At 42.8% G+C, this 17,315-nt stretch overlaps 1 protein-coding gene across 1 annotated transcript in view; it reads left to right on the forward strand.

Annotated features, from left to right (window-relative positions):
• The first annotated feature begins 8,705 nt into the window (after positions 1-8,705).
• Positions 8,706-17,315, forward strand: part of LOC120043977 — a 68,271-nt gene continuing 59,661 nt past the window's right edge. The window contains exons 1-4 of the mRNA XM_038988572.1: positions 8,706-8,798; positions 9,334-9,338; positions 10,757-11,053; positions 11,374-11,450. Of these exons, the coding sequence (XP_038844500.1) occupies positions 8,706-8,798; positions 9,334-9,338; positions 10,757-11,053; positions 11,374-11,450 (472 nt within the window). The remainder of the gene's footprint in view (positions 8,799-9,333; positions 9,339-10,756; positions 11,054-11,373; positions 11,451-17,315) is intronic.

The raw sequence follows: 17,315 nt of genomic DNA on the forward strand, positions 1-17,315 counted from the left end.
AATAATTTGATTTCAGTGTACATTTTCGATTATTGTGTGTATGGCTTTAAATAACATAAAATCCATGAACCCTGACTCCATTTTCATTGTTAAATTATTGTTGTTGATGTGAGACTTCACAAGATACAGCTATGGTCTTGAAAATATGTGGAGATTGAAATATTGTACAACTATATGGTCAACATTTAGAAATAGATCTCTGGACGCAGGAGGCCAAAATCGACCCCGACCAACAACTTTCATTTAGAAAAAACCTATTAAGTAAAGGACTTGATGATGCAGATATTATTATCACCACAAGGAGGAACTTGTGTCACATCATTCATTATGTCCAACACATTATGTGTATGTGTGTGTGTGTGTGTGTGGTTTTGGGACCGCCCAACGATATTAAAACAAGGAAAATTGGGGACATTTGTGGGAACCCCACAAGGAAAAAAGCCATTTTAGGCTTAGGGGTTAGGTTTAGGGTTAGGGTTACTATTAGGGTTAGGTGTTAAGTGTAGGGTTAAGGTTAGGTTTAGGGGTTAGGAAACATAGGATTTTTAATTGTAATCAATTGTTTGGTCCCCACTAGGATAGTTAAACAAACGTCTGTGTGTGTGTGTGTATCTGCTTTCTCCTGAGTGTCATTGATTATACCCGAGTGTGTGTATGTGTGCCTGGCTAGAGGTGCGTGGGACCTTAATGTGTGAGGGCACCTGTCACCCAGAAGCACCCAGTAAAACTAGCTGGCCTGGCTCAGAGGCTAACCAGGGCTGACGAGACAGGGGGTAGGGCTGTGGTGGTCATGACATTTTGTCAGCCGGTGATTGTCAAGCAAATAACTGCCATTCTCACAGTAATTGACTGTTAATTAACATAAACACATGTAGGATCTCCTGGATTCCACGTATAGCCTACAAGCCAACGATGCAGACCTTTGCAACATCTACATTTGAAAAAGTCAAATAAATCCATGTAATATAGCCTACGCCATCACAATAAATCCATGTAATTTAGCCTACGACATCACAATAAATCCATGTAATATAGCCTACGCCATCACAATAAATCCAGGTAATATAGCCTACGCCATCAGAATAAATCCATGTAATATAGCCTACGCCATCGCAATAAATCCATGTAATATAGCCTATGCCATTGCAATAAATCCATGTAGTATAGCCTACGACATCACAATAAATCCATGTAATATAGCCTACGCCATCACAATAAATCCATGTAATATAGCCTACGACATCACAATAAATCCATGTAATATAGCCTATGCCATCACAATAAATCCATGTAATATAGCCTACGCCATCACAATAAATCCAGGTAATATAGCCTACGCCATCAGAATAAATCCATGTAATATAGCCTATGCCATTGCAATAAATCCATGTAATATAGCCTACGACATCACAATAAATCCATGTAATATAGCCTACGCCATCACAATAAATCCATGTAATATAGCCTACGACATCACAATAAATCCATGTAATATAGCCTATGCCATCACAATAAATCCATGTAATATAGCCTACGCCATCACAATAAATCCAGGTAATATAGCCTACGCCATCAGAATAAATCCATGTAATATAGCCTATGCCATTGCAACAAATCCATGTAATATAGCCTACGCCATCACAATAAATCCATGTAATATAGCCTACGCCATCACAATAACTCTTTTACAATATACCAATTAGACACTAGAGTGATTGATGTGCAGAAGATGAATGTGCAAGTAGAGATACAGGGGTGCAAAGCAGCAAGATAAATAAATAAATACAGTATGGGGATGAGGTAGTTGTTTGGGCTATTTACAGATGGGCTATGTACAGGTGCAGTGATCTGTGAGCTGCTCAGACAGCTGGTGCTTAAAGCTAGTGAGGGAGGTGAGAGTCTCCAGCTTCAGTGAATTTTGCAATTCATTCCAGTCATTGGCAGCAGAGAACTGGAAGGAAAGGTGGCCAAAATTAGGAATTGGCTTTGGGGGTGACTAGAGAGATATACCTGCTGGAGCGCAGGCTGGGTGGGTGCTGCTATGGTGACCAGTGAGCTGAGATAAGGCGGGGCCTTACCTATCAGAGACTTGTAGATGATCTGAAGCCAGTGGGTTTGGCGACGAGTATGAAGCGAGGGCCAGCCAACGAGAGCGTACAGGTCGCAGTGGTGGGAAGTATATGGGGCTTTGGTGACAAAACGGATGGCACTGTGATAGACTGCATCCAATTTGTTGAGTAGAGTGTTGGGGGCTATTTTGTAAATGACATCGCCGAAGTCTAGGATTGGTAGGATGGTCAGTTTTACGAGGGTATGTTTGACAGCATGAGTGAAGGATGCTTTGTTGCGAAATAGGAAGCCGATATGTAGTCTATTTCAGAAGAACAGGACAGCATACTCTGAGTTGTCCTTATGTTAGGCCCTGATCTGGCTGTGCCATTTGTCTGAGGATTACATTAGTTCATTTAGCAGACAAGATTTGCTTAGAATTCCGTGGCATTATTTTATATTATTATTTAGGAATCCAATTGAACATAGCTGAATAAAATAGAACTGAGGTTTTCTCTAAACAATTTTAGGGAGCGCGCACATGCGGCTATTCGGTGTTGAGCGGTTAACAAAGAAACAGGTACTCCTATTATGCTTAATTTAGAGTTCTTTATGCAACTTTAGTTGGGCTATATGTTTTGATTTTTAATGTATTCTAAGGCTGCATTATGAGATTCTAATGATGATTTGAAAGAAGCTGCATGAAAGGCATATGCTCTGCTTAGTTTTTAGCTCAGGCTACACATACTTCATCAGTCTCTCATTCACAATTTGACAATCACTTACTTGATAATGCCTCGAATTTCCCGGCGGCATCCCCCTTGTGTGCCCCTTAAAAAATCCATGCCTTTTGTGGCCAGTGGCCGTTGTGCCCTTGGATTGAATAATTATAATTCCCTTCTCCCGGCAGCGTGCTCCAAAGCACCTCTTATTCACATGGCTCTCTCAAATAGCTCAATTCTCATTAGCCAATACCCGTCACGTGAATGCCTCTTTCTCACAGGCTTCAGGTGAAGACAGACACATCGGGGACGCAACTGCGCGCGTCCTTATCCATTTCCGAGGCCCATATTGAAGAATTTGGAAGAACTGTGCACGTTTATTTTTCGTCAGCCAACAAGATGAGTAGGCCTAACAAACAGCAAAAGCACTAGCTTATGTCAATCTACTATCCCCCATAGTTTAAAAGTTGACCTATTCTACTTTATGTGAAAAAGAAATATTCCAAACATAGTCTGGTACAGTTCTGGGATGTGATAGATCCCAAATTAATACAACCATTATCATCAAAAAACCTGTTGTAAGCAATGAGACTGACATAATGAGCTTTGAGAGGGATTGAGGAACAAGGTTGGAGGAAGAAAGTAAGAATTTGACAGCTCTTCCCCTCTCTCTTGTTCTGGGTCGGCCTTTAGTTTGGCCTGAAATCAACAGCCTTTCCATTTTCCTCTTTTTCCATTTTTTTTCAACCTCCTCCTCTCCTCCTTCCTTCCCTGCCTTTCTCTCTTCAGAGGTTGTTTTCAACCACATAAAATATATTATTTTCTCGCTGTACTTGTGTGCACTCCTTCTAATGTCATTGAATTATATTGTCGCTAACCTTCCTTTAGTCACGCTTCTATCTATTTTCTCAGTAAGTATGCTGAGCTACATTAAATAGTGTTTTATCCTCATGCCTCGTTTGTTCTGTTTAATGAGAAAGGTGCAAGTGAGTCTTCTCTCTCTTCTCCATCTCTCTTCTCCAATCTACTTATTGGATGTCCTCCATAAACACATTTACAATTCTTCTACGTTTTTGGAGATTCCTCCTTCTATTTCAGCCATATCAGACATCAAACATGTTGCTCTCTCTTGGAGATCATAGCCTTTGAGAACTGAGTCTTTACTTAGCCTACAATTGGACTCTTTCGGCCTATTTTACGATGGCTGACAGACAGTATAGATGAAGGTCGACTTTTTATCATGTCCGTGACTCCATATGTCTCAAATTGGGTCTCAAATGACTGTTGAGAGTAGGAATAGTAGAATATATTAGGTGAAATTTAGAAACTTAGTTGTGCATCAGCAGTATTCATCTTCTGATACAGTGCCTTCAGAAAGTATTCAAACCCCTTGACATTTTAAACTTTTTCCACATTTTACAAGGTGGGATTTAAATTAATTTCATTGTCATTTTTTGTCAATGATTTACACAAAATACTCTGTAATGTCATAGTGGAAGAAACATTAGAATATTTGTAAAAAAATAAATATGAAAAGTAAGACGAATATATATTTATCTATTTAACCTTTTTTTTACTAGACAAGTCAATTAAGGGACATGGGCAGCTGTGAGGAGGAGGGTTATTCTCCAGGTCCTTCATTGTTTTCCAGAACTTCTCCTTAAAGTATCTAACTTTGGCCTTCCGGACAGCCTGAGTGCACTTATTTCTCATTTGCCTGAGCCAGTCAGCCTGAGTATTTGTGTGTCGAGTTTAAGGTGGAGTAACTCTAACCGATCACGGTCAAACCAGGGGCTGAACCTGTTTTTAATTAGCGATTTCTTTATAGGGGAGTGCTTATTAACAATACCACTGAAAATAACATTTAAAAAAGAAAGTCCAAGCAACTTCGACAGAGGGGATAAAGCAGATTCTATACCAATATACAGAGACCAGGACATGAAGGAAGGCTTGCTCATTAAAGTTTTTCAGCAAGCGTCTATGACAAATCAGGACAGGTCATTTAACTGAGCAGCCATTACGAACACAGGTTGTAAAACAGTGATCAATAAGGTCATTACAGAGAACACTGGACTGATACCTTTCAGGATTATTTGTGGGGATAATATCAAGGAGAGTCGCCTTTTCTGGGTGTTTGTAGGATTGGTAAGTTCCATTGTTTTAAGACACTGTTTAGGTCACTTAGCATTACAAATTCAGATTTAGAGTAAGGTGCCAGGAGAGAGCTTAGGGCATGTAGGGTGCAGACCGGTGCTGATGGTGGACAATAACACCCAGCAACAATCAACAAAGAGCTATTTGAAAGCTTAAATGGTTAAAACCAGCAAATCAAATTGTTTGGGAACAGACTTGGTGGAGACAATCTAGCACTGAAGGTGTTCCTTGGTAAAGATTGCCACTCCACCACCTTTGGAAGATCTGTCTTGCCGAAAAAGGTTATAACCAGAAAGGTTAACATCAGTGTTCAGAACACTCTTTCTTATTAACCATGTCTCAGTAATGACTAACACATCTGGATTGGAGCTGTGAACCCATACATTTTACATAATACAATTATAGTGTGCAGAAAACCCAGACTCCACGGTACAGTATATCCAGTGATGAACCATGGCCCGAAGCCTCCAGTGGTGATTCATGGCCCGAAGCCTCCAGTGATGATCCATGGCCCGGAGCCTCCAGTGATGATCCATGGCCCGAAGCCTCCAGTGATGATCCATGGCCCGAAGCCTCCAGTGGTGATCCATGGCCCGAAGCCTCCAGTGATGATCCATGGCCCGAAGCCTCCAGTGATGATCCATGGCATGAAGCCTCCAGTGATGATCCATGGCCCGATGCCTCCAGTGACGATCCATGGCACGAAGCCTCCATTGATGATCCATGGCCCGAAGCCTCCAGTGACGATCCATGGCACGAAGCATCCAGCGACAATCCATGGCCCGAAGCCTCCAGTGACGATCCATGGCCCGAAGTCTCCAGCGACGGTCTGCGGTCCAGAGCCTCCAGCGACGGTCGGCGGTCCAGAGCCTCCAGCGACGGTCGGCAGTCGGCGGTCCAGAGCCTCCAGCGACGGTCTGCTGTGCAGAGCCTCCAGCAACAGTTACGCTCGTTTATGGAATGATCGGACCAAGGTGCAGCGTGGTAGGCGTACATCATACATTTATTAAATGAACACCAAAAAACAAGAAAGATAAACGACACGTAAAGTTTTGTATTGCTAACACAGCAACTATGTGTCGTAACATGACATAACGTGACATATCACACCGACTCACTAAACACAAATGCTTCGTTTGTAAATTATGTCTGAGTGTTGGAGTGTGCCCCTGGCTATCCGTCAATAAAAATGTAAATTGGGCCATCTGGTTTAAGGAATTTGAAATTATTTATACTTTTACTTTTGACACTTAAGTACATTTTAACAATTCCATTTACATTTGATACTTAAGTATTTTTTTTAAACAAATACTTTTAGACTTTTACTCAAGTAGTATTTTACTGGGTGAGTTTTACTTTTACTTCAGTAATTTTCTATTAAGGCATCTTTACATCTGGACACTTTCTGTTTACCTGGATTTTTTCTTTATTGTAGGCTACTACCACCTTTAGTCTTAAATTTAACTAAACTGCTCACTGTTTAGCACATGACCTCACATGTGAATCCTTAATGAGACGGGTGGGGCTGGCATAAGAGGGTATGAACAATGCTGAATGGGTGTAGACAAAGGAGAGCTCTCGAGTAAGTACCAAAACATTCAAAGGCCCTTTTCTCAAAAGTGAGTTTATCAACTTTAAAAGCAGAATTAAATTCCCATTGTTCCTTAAAAAAATGCAGTGTATTATTTATTTATTATTTACCATTTTGTATTGTATATATAAATATATATATACTTTGTAAGAAACCCAATTTCCAATTTTGCTCGACCGAATCCAGGTGGTGAGTCACAATTGTTGTTTGTGTACATTCATTTTATAATATCATATGTTTTCCCCCCAACACCGCTTTCCATAAATTTGGATAGCAGACCCTCATGCCAAATTGCTTTTGTTTTGTTTGTTTCTTTGTCTATTACGGTGTGCATGGTGTATACGTGGTCTGTTGTACGATATTTTGGTAATAAGCCAATTTGACATTTGCACAGGACATTGTTTTCGCTGAGGAAATGTTGACGTCTGCTGTTGATACTGCAGTAGAGTTTTCCATTGATTAATACAAGATTATACAATAACTATTGGGGTCAAATTTGTCTCCACTTTTGTGGATTGGGGTGATATTGGGGAAGATCACAGAGCTGAGGATAATGTTGAAAAGTTGAAGAATATAATATATTTTCATTTAGTATACCATCAACACCACAGTGTCACGTTTGTCGGATAGAGGGGACCAAGGCGCAGCGTTGTGAGCGTACATTTTAGTTTATTCAATGTCGCCAAAAAACAAGAAAATAACAAACGAACGTAAAGCTACGTTGTGCTCGCAGGCCACTACACATAGACAACTACCCACAAATACAGGTGGGAAAAGGCAACCTAAGTATGGTTCTCAATCAGAGACAATGATAGACAGCTGCCTCTGTTTGAGAACCACACCCGGCCAAACACACAGAAATACAAATCATATAAAAAAGAACATAGAATGCCCACCCAAATCACACCCTGACCAAACCAAAATAGAGACATAAAAAGCTCTCTACGGTCAGGGCGTGACACACAGGGTTTTTTGGGTTGGAGGCTTTGTATTTTGTCCTGTAGCTCCACAAATGTAATTGGAGAATCCAGTGCATTCTGATAGTCTTTAATAGCTGATTCTAAGTTTAGCAAATTATCATGGAAATGTGTTTGCTCTTGGTTTTTTGTTATATGGCCAAAAAGGTTGAAGTGGTTCATCCAAATGTCTCCATTTTAGATAGATAGCCTTTCATGTTGTTTTTTGTTTAGTGTGGTCCAATTTTCAGAAGTGATTTGATTCTATGGATTCTTCAGTCACATTGAGTTGTTTTCTGACATGTTCTTTATTTTTCCTTAGTGTATTTCTGTACTGTTTCAGTGTTTCCCCATAGGGAAGGCATAGGTTTTGGTTGTCTGGGTGGATAGGTTTCTCAATTTCTTTCTTATGTTTTTGCATTCTTCATCAAACCATTTCTAATTGTTGTTAGTTTTCTTAGGTTTTCTGTTAGAATTGTTTTAATTTGATATGTTAGCTGATAGGTCAAATATACTGTTCAGGCTTCCTACTGCTAAGTTTACACCTTCACTATTTCAAGGAGACATTTTTCCCAGGTGGGATTGGATTTGTTGTAGCCAATAGTTTTTTGGTAGGTTTCTACACTACCCTTCTTCCATCTATAGCATTTTGTAATAGCATGCAGTTAGTTTGACTTCCATACCTCATGTTCATGTTGACTGCGATTTTTCTGTGGACTAATAGGGGTGTTAGTTGGCTGCACTACACAGCTGATTATAATAATCAACTAATCATCAAGCTGTGATTATTTGAATCAGCTGTAAGGCAAAAAAACAGAACGTGCAGCCCTAATGCTGAGTTAGTGTCTGGTCTCAGGGACAGCAGTCATCTTTCTGACTACCTCTGTGTTGTCTTTTTTGTTTGGAAGATTGTGAGGTCGACCTGGAGGCGTTAATTGCCATTTTAGCCTAGAATATAACTATCTCTCTCTCTCTCTCTCTCACTCTCACATAACAGTGCAGAGCACGGCGTGGCTCTACACGTGAACCTGTGGGATAGGTTCGGTGAGCTGTCCACTAAGTGTATCAGGATTAAACGTAATTTAAAACATGCTTTTATCCAGAGCAATTGGGGTTAAGTGCCTTGCTCAAGGGCACAACAAGAGATTTTCACCTAACGTGCTCAAGAATTTGAACCAGCAACCTTTGGGTTACTGGCACAACACTTTTAACCACTAGGCTACCTGCCACCCAATGGTGGAGTTTGTCAAGCACCTGCCAGGCTTCACCACCCTCACCATGGTTGACCACATCACTCTGGTCAAGGATGCCTATCTGGACATACTGGTGAGAACACACACATTGGGACACAGACATACAGACACACACTAGGACATGCATACATGTATCATAAACACCAAAACATCTACAGAAAGTGAACAACAATGGAAAATATATTTGTGCTCCCTGTCCAACCAACTCAGTGGCCTTGTGGTTAGTGTCCGTCCCAAGATTAGAAGTTTGGGATCCCCGGCAAAGTCATTAAAAAGTCTCAGTGCAACAATCCTGCCATTTACAGTGGCTTGCAAAAGTATTCACCCCCCTTGGCATTTTCCTATTTTGTTGCCTTACAACCTGGAATTAAAATACATTTTTGGGGGGTTGTATCATTTGATTTACACAACATGCCTACCACTTTGAAGATGCAAAATATTTTTTTATTGTGAAACAAACAAGAAATAAGACAAAAAAACGGAAAGCTTGAGCGTGCATAACTATTCACCCCCCCCCCCCCAAAGTCAATACTTTGTAGAGCCACCTTTTGCAGCAATTACAGCTGCAAGTCTCTTAAGGTATGTCTCTATAAGCTTGGCACATCTAGCCACTGCGAGTTTTGCCCATTCGTCAAGGCAAAACTGCTCCAGCTCCTTCAAGTTGGATGGATTCTGCTGGTGTACAGCAATCTTTAAGTCATACCACAGATTCTCAATTGGATTGTGGTCTGGGCTTTGATTAGGTCATTCTAAGACATTTACATTTTCCCCCTTAAACCACTCGAGTGTTGCTTTAGCAGTATGCTTAGGGTCATTGTCCTGCCGGAAGGTGAACCTCCATCCCATTCGCAAATCTCTGGAAGACTGAAACACGTTTCCCTCAAGAATTTCCCTGTATTTAGCGCCATCCATCATTCCTTCAATTCTGACCATTCCCAGTCTCTGCCAATGAAAAACATCCTCACACCATGCTTCACTGTGGGGATGGTATCCTCGGGATAATGAGAGGTGTTGGGTTTGCGCCAGACATAGCGTTTTCCTTGATGGCCAAAAAAGCTACATTTTAGTCTCATCTGACCAGAGTACCTTCTTCCATATGTTTGGGGAGTCTCCCACATGCCTTTTGGCGAACACCAAATGTATTTGCTTATTTTTTTCTTTAAGCAATGGCTTTTACTGGCCACTCTTCCGTGAAGCCCAGCTCTGTGGAGTGTACGGCTTAAAGTGGTCCTATGGACAGATACTCCAATCTCCGCTGTGGAGCTTTGCAGCTCCTTCATGGTTATCTTTGGTCTCTTTGTTGCCTCTGTGATTAATGTCCTCCTTGCCTGGTCCGTGAGTTTTGGTGGGAGGCCCTCTCTTGGCAGGTTTGTTGTGGTGCCATATTCTTTCCATTTTTTTATAATGGATTTAATGGTGCTCCGTGGGATGTTCAAAGTTTGATATTTTCTTATAACCCAAACGTGATCTGTACTTCTCTACAACTTTGTCACATGACCAGTTTGGAGAGCTCCTTGGTCTTCATGGTGCCGCTTTGCTTGGTGCTGCCCTTTGCTTAGTGGTGTTGCAGACTCTGGGGCCTTTCAGAACAGGTGTATATATACTGAGATCATGTGACACTTAGACAGGTGGACTTTATTTGACTAATGTAACTTCTGAAGGGAATTGGTTGCACCAGATCTTATTTAGGGGCTTTGTAGCAAAGGGGGGGAATACATATGCACGCACCACTTTTCAATTTTTTATTTTGTAGAATTTTTTTAAACAAGTAATTTTTTTCATTTCACCAATTTGGATGATTTTGTGTATGTCCATTACATGAAATCCAATTAAAAATATTTTTAAATGACAGGTTGTAATGCAACAAAATAGGAATAACGCCAAGGGGGATGAATACTTTTGCAAGGTGCAAGGTTATATCTTTTGTCATTTATTTGAAGATGAATATTTAGGGTCTTACATATGACAGAATCTCGTGGAACACATAACAGATGACCCTCTTTCTTCTTATCCCTCCCTCTCCTCCTCCAGGAGCGGAGCGAGTGATCACTCTGAAGATGGAGATCCCAGGCTCCATGCCCCCTCTCATCCAGTAGATGCTGGAAAACTCAGAGGGTCTGTAGGGCCAGGGGGCCAGCAGGTGCCGCTAAAGCAGAGGAAGGGCCCCACCAGGCAGCTGCAGCCCCAGCCTGTCCCTCAGCTCAGCCCACAGCAGCCCCCCTGCACCCTCCTCTTAGACAGGGGTCCACCACCACCCCCCAGGCAGGGACAGCCAGAAGGCATGACTAGACTCCCACACTGTGACAAACCAGGCCAGAGTGGAGTGGGGTTAAGAATAGGGCCAGGCCTGGGCCCAACCAGGACGGACTTTGACACTTTGAGGGCAAACGCAGGCCTCAATGGACAGACAGCCGTCCTCCCACTCCTCCTATCTCAGACCCAGACCGGGCACCAAAACGGGGCAGAACCCGACCCCATACTTGACTGAACAATAGGGGTGTCACAATCTCACCTGGATGGCACTATACCTATCACCCCCACCACCACCACCACCACCACCACCATAGACATGCCTCAGAACCAGCACCAGGGATTGGCAGCTGCAACACAAGGAGTTTAATCTGAGTTGCTCTGTTTACTCTCCTCAGTGATGACTCTCTGTTCTTCCTCTCTCCCCCTCAAGACATTGGACAGGAATTCAGGCTCAGTGCCCGTCAGACCTGGGGTAAAGGGGTCGACAAGACGCACGTCTTTCTGCAGGGAACTAGACAGACAGACTGCTGGACACTGGACACGAGTCATCCCTAAATGTTGTCAGGGACAGTTTACAACTTTGAGACAGATTTTCTTTCTTACAAAAGATATATGGAAAAAGTAATGATTGCAATTTGAATTGTCCAGGTGGAATGATGCATAAAAGAAGAGTTGCCATCTTTTTCTCAGTATTTTTCTCACTGTTCTAAGAGCTTAGATGTTATTTGTGATTTCCCCCCCACCTCCCCAGACCTAGTGTTTTGTTCTCTTCGTTTCACCCAGGAATATCAGCACACTAAGTAGTCACAGTGGAAATGTGTGTTTTTTCTATCAAATCAAAAGATAAGTAGAACAAAAATGATGACACGATTTCAGATGCAATTCACTTTATGCACTAGACCTCTTGCACTGTCACGTTCACAAGTTGGATCAAATTGATACACAAAACACAAATTGGACCAGGTTGGGTTGGCATCTCTCTGTTTTGTTCCATTTACAGCATTTCGTTTTTTCATGGGAGAAAAGGAAACGTAGTGGTTCTATGATCTAGAGTCAAGTTGTCGTGGAGTTATGAAGATGACCTGTAAGAAAGTAGCAGCCATGAAATAATGTACATAAGATGTATTCCTTTGTTTTAAAGTACATGGAGTCTAGCCAATTTTCACTTTGTCAAAGCATTTTATGTAGAGAGCAGCAGTAAAATAACAATGACCAATAAGTCTGTGATCCCCTTCTCCCCCCTTTTCCCAACTTGGTCCCTCCCTCATTCCACGTCTGGATAGTGTATGTACTACCCCCCAACAGCACTGCCTCTGTAATGCATCACCTGTCTTTACAACACCACTGCCTCTGTACTGTAGCACATTGTCAATATCTATGCCCCGCCCTCCCATTACCCCCCACCATCAGTCAAACTGTACCACGTTACCAGTATGCTCACATTGTAGCACATTGTCAGTAGGATGTATCTATCTATGTCTGTGTAAACTCTGTGACGTGATATCAGTACGCTCACAACACCACTGCCTCCGTATGTATACATGTTCACCATCTCTCTACTCCCCCCCCCCCCCCCCTCACAACACCACTGCCTCTGTATGTATACATGTTCCCCATCTCTCTACTCCCCCCCCCCCCCCCCCCCCCCCTCACAACACCACTGCCTCTGTATGTATACATGTTCCCCATCTCTCTACTCCCCCACCCCCATCACACAACACAACACCACTGCCTCTGTATGTATACATGTTCCCCATCTCTCTACTCCCCCCCCCCCCCACAACACAACACAACACCACTGCCTCTGTATGTATACATGTTCACCATCTCTCTACTCCCCCACCCCCATCACACAACACAACACCACTGCCTCTGTATGTATACATGTTCCCCATCTCTCTACTCCCCCCCCCCCCCCACAACACAACACAACACCACTGCCTCTGTATGTATACATGTTCCCCATCTCTCTACTCCCCCCCCACAACACAACACCACTGCCTCTGTATGTATACATGTTCCCCATCTCTCTACTCCCCCCCCCCCCCCCCACAACACAACACAACACCACTGCCTCTGTATGTATACATGTTCCCCATCTCTCTACTCCCCCCCCACAACACAACACCACTGCCTCTGTATGTATACATGTTCCCCATCTCTCTACTCCCCCCCCCCCCCCCCCACAACACAACACAACACCACTGCCTCTGTATGTATACATGTTCCCCATCTCTCTACTCCCCCACCCCCATCACACAACACAACACCACTGCCTCTGTATGTATACATGTTCCCCATCTCTCTACTCCCCCCCCCCCCCCACAACACAACACAACACCACTGCCTCTGTATGTATACATGTTCCCCATCTCTCTACTCCCCCACCCCCATCACACAACACAACACCACTGCCTCTGTATGTATACATGTTCCCCATCTCTCTACTCCCCCCCACAACACAACACCACTGCCTCTGTATGTATACATGTTCCCCATCTCTCTACTCCCCCCCCCCCCACAACACAACACAACACCACTGCCTCTGTATGTATACATGTTCCCCATCTCTCTACTCCCCCCCCCCACAACACCACTGCCTCCGTATGTATACATGTTCCCCATCTCTCTACTCCCCCACCCCCATCACACAACACAACACCACTGCCTCTGTATGTATACATGTTCCCCATCTCTCTACTCCCCCCCCCCCCCCCCACAACACCACTGCCTCTGTATGTATACATGTTCCCCATCTCTCTACTCCCCCCCACAACACAACACCACTGCCTCTGTATGTATACATGTTCCCCATCTCTCTACTCCCCCCCACAACACAACACCACTGCCTCTGTATGTATACATGTTCCCCATCTCTCTACCCCCCCCCCACAACACAACACAACACCACTGCCTCTGTATGTATACATGTTCCCCATCTCTCTACCCCCCCCCACAACACAACACCACTGCCTCTGTATGTATACATGTTCCCCATCTCTCTACTCCCCCCCACAACACAACACCACTGCCTCTGTATGTATACATGTTCCCCATCTCTCTACTCCCTCCCCCCCCCCCCCCCCCCCCCACACAACAGCACTGCCTCTGTAAGTTTGTTTCACAGTATCAGCACCTCTATCTCTGTATCTATCACAGCAACGCAACTGCCTCTGTTTGCACACTATCAGTATTTATCTGTCTGTCATCCCGGACTCTACTGACACATCTAAGTACCTAGCTATTCCCTAGCCTGGCCCCAGATCAGTATTGTGCTGTCTTGCCAATTCATGACAATGGCAAGACAACACAAACTGATCTGGGATCAGGCTAGCTATTGCCCCATCTCTAACCACTGTTTACACACAATAGTGTAATTTGTCCACATCTCTTTTCCCCACAACACCACTGCCTCTGCTGTTCAGTAGGAGTGGATCTGTCCTTCACAACGATCGAACGCTGCTATTGGCCAGCCTCTCTGCAGCCAGTATGACAACGCACAACTGTTTTTTCCCCATGCACTCTCACTTGTAATGCAATTGGATGCACAACCAACATTTGGGGATAAAATAAATAACTGTTTTGATTATGCCAGATCATTGGACGAAGAGAATAACATTTAATAAAGAACCATGTCTGTGTGTGTTTGTAAATGTTTCTTAACTGGTGGTTGGTGCACTGTTAGACTGAAAGTAAGATTGTGGTGGGACTTTAAGATCAGCATTTCGGTGGACTAGGGACTATAGCAGGTCACATTACAATAACAAATACAAGATTCAGAGACCCTTTAAGCGTTATACTACAGTTTTTGTTTGGGGGGGTGGGGCTTATTTTTTAAGTTCCTTATTGGCTTCTCAATTTGTGTATATGTTGTGTAATTTGTTAGATATTACTTGTTCGATATTACTGCACTGTCGGAGCTAGATGCACAAGTATTTTTGTTACACCCACTAATTACATGTATGTGACCAATAAAATATGATTTAGTTTAGACAATACATTTAGTGTACAAAGCATTAGGAACACGTGCTATTTCCATGACAGACTGACCAGGTGAATCTTAGGCGGAAGTTATGATCCCTTATTGATGTCACTTGTTAAATCCACTTCAATCAGTGTAGAAGTGTCACACTCGTCATAATGATTGGACCAAGATGCAGCGTGGTTTGTTTCCATCCCTTTTATTAGGAAGAGAAAAACTCAAAGAACAAAAACGCTCACAAACGAAACGTGCCGCTGATATAATGCATACTGGCAACTATACCTAGACAAGATCCCACAAAGGGGAAATGGCTACCTAAATATGATCCCCAATCAGAGACAATGATAAACAGCTGCCTCTGATTGGGAACCATACCAGGCCAACATAGATATCTAATTCCCCTAGATAACCCACCCTTAATCACATCCCGACCTAACCAACATAGAGAATAAACAGCTCTCTATGGTCAGGGTGTGACAAGATGAGGGAGGAGACAGCTTAAAGCAGGATTTTTAAGCCTTGAGACAATTGAGATGGTTTGTGTATGTGTGCCATTCAGTGAGTGAATGGGCAGGACAAAATATTTAAGTGTCTTTGAATGGGTTATGGTAGAAGGTGCCAGGCGTGTGTCAAGAACTGCGATGCTGCTGGGTTTTTCACACTCAACAGTTTCCCCTGTGTATCAAGAATGGTCCACCACCCAAAGAACATCTAGCCACACTGACACAACTGTTGGGAGCATTCATGGGGGGTGCAACACAATATTAGGAAGGTGTTCTTTACATTTTGCACACTCAGTGTGTATCTGCAGTACCAGTCAAAAGTTTGGACACACCTACTAATTCAAGGGTTTTTCTCTCTTTTTAATATTTTCTTCATTGTAGAATAATTATGAAGACATCAAAACGATGAAATAAAACATATGGAATCATGTAGTAACCAAAAAAAGTGTTAAACAAATCAAAATATATTTAATATTTGAGATTCTTCAAAGTAGCCAACATTTGCCTTGATGACAGCTTTGCACATTCTTGGCATTCTCTCAACCAGCTTCACAAGGTAGTCACCTGGAATGCATTTCAATTAACAGGTGTTCCTTGTTGAAAGTTAATTTGTGGTATTTCTTTCCTTCTTAATCCTTTTGAGCCAATCAGTTGTGTTGTGACAAGGTAGGGGTGGTATACAAAAGATAGCCATATTTGGTAAAAGTCCATATTAAGGCAAGAGCAGCTCAAATAAGCAAAGAGAAACGACAGTCCATCATTATTTTAAGACATGAAGGTCAGTCAATGCGGAACATTTCAAGAACTTTTAAAGTTTCTTCAAGTGTAGTCGCAAAAACCTATGATGAAACTGGCTCTCATGAGGACCGCCACAAGAAAGGAAGACCCAGAGTTACCTCTGCTGCAGAGGATAAGTTCGTTAGAGTTAACTACACCTCAGATCATATCCAAAATAAATCCTTCACAGAGTTCATGTAACAGACACATCTCTAAATCAACTGTTCAGAGGAGACTGTGTGAATCAGGTCTTCATGGTCGAATTGCTGCAAAGAAACCACTACTGAAGGACATCAATAGTAAGAAGAGACTTGCTTGGGCCAAGAAATATGAGCAATTGACATTAGACTGGTGGAAATCTGTCCTTTGGTCTCATGAGTCCAAATTTGAGATTTTTTGGTTCCAACTGCTGTGTCTTTATGAGACGCAGAGTAGGTGCGTGGATTATCTCTGCATGTGTGTTTCCCACGTGAAGCATGGATGAGGAGGTGTGATGGTGTGGGAGTGCTTTGCTGATGACACTGTCGTGATTCATTTAGAATTCAAGGCACACTTAACCAGCATGGCTACCACAGTATTCTGCAGCGATACGCCATCCCATCTGGTTTGCGCTTAGTGGGACGATCATTTGTTTTCAACTGGACAATGGCCCAACATACCTCCAGGCTGTGTAAGGGCTATTTGACCAAGAAGGAGAGTGATGGAGTTCTGCATCAGATGACCTGGCCGCCACAATCCCCCGACCTCAACCCAATTGAGATGGTTTGGGATGAGTTGGACCTCAGAGTGAAGGAAAAGCAGCCAACGAGTGCTCACCATATGTGGGAACTCCTTCAGGACTGTTGGAAAGGCATTCCAGGTGAAGCTTGTTGAGAGAATGACAAGAGTGTGCAAAGCTGTCATCAAGGCAAAGTGTGGCTACTTTGAAGAATCTAAAATCTAAAATACATTTTGATTTCCATATGTGTTCCATATGTGTTATTTTATAGTTTTGATGTCTTCACTATAATTCTACTATGTAGAACATAGTACAAATAAAGAACATCTCTTGAATGAGTAGGTGTGTCCAAACTTT

This window comes from Salvelinus namaycush, chromosome 3, assembly GCF_016432855.1.
Source record: "Salvelinus namaycush isolate Seneca chromosome 3, SaNama_1.0, whole genome shotgun sequence".
Lineage (NCBI taxonomy): Eukaryota > Metazoa > Chordata > Actinopteri > Salmoniformes > Salmonidae > Salvelinus > Salvelinus namaycush.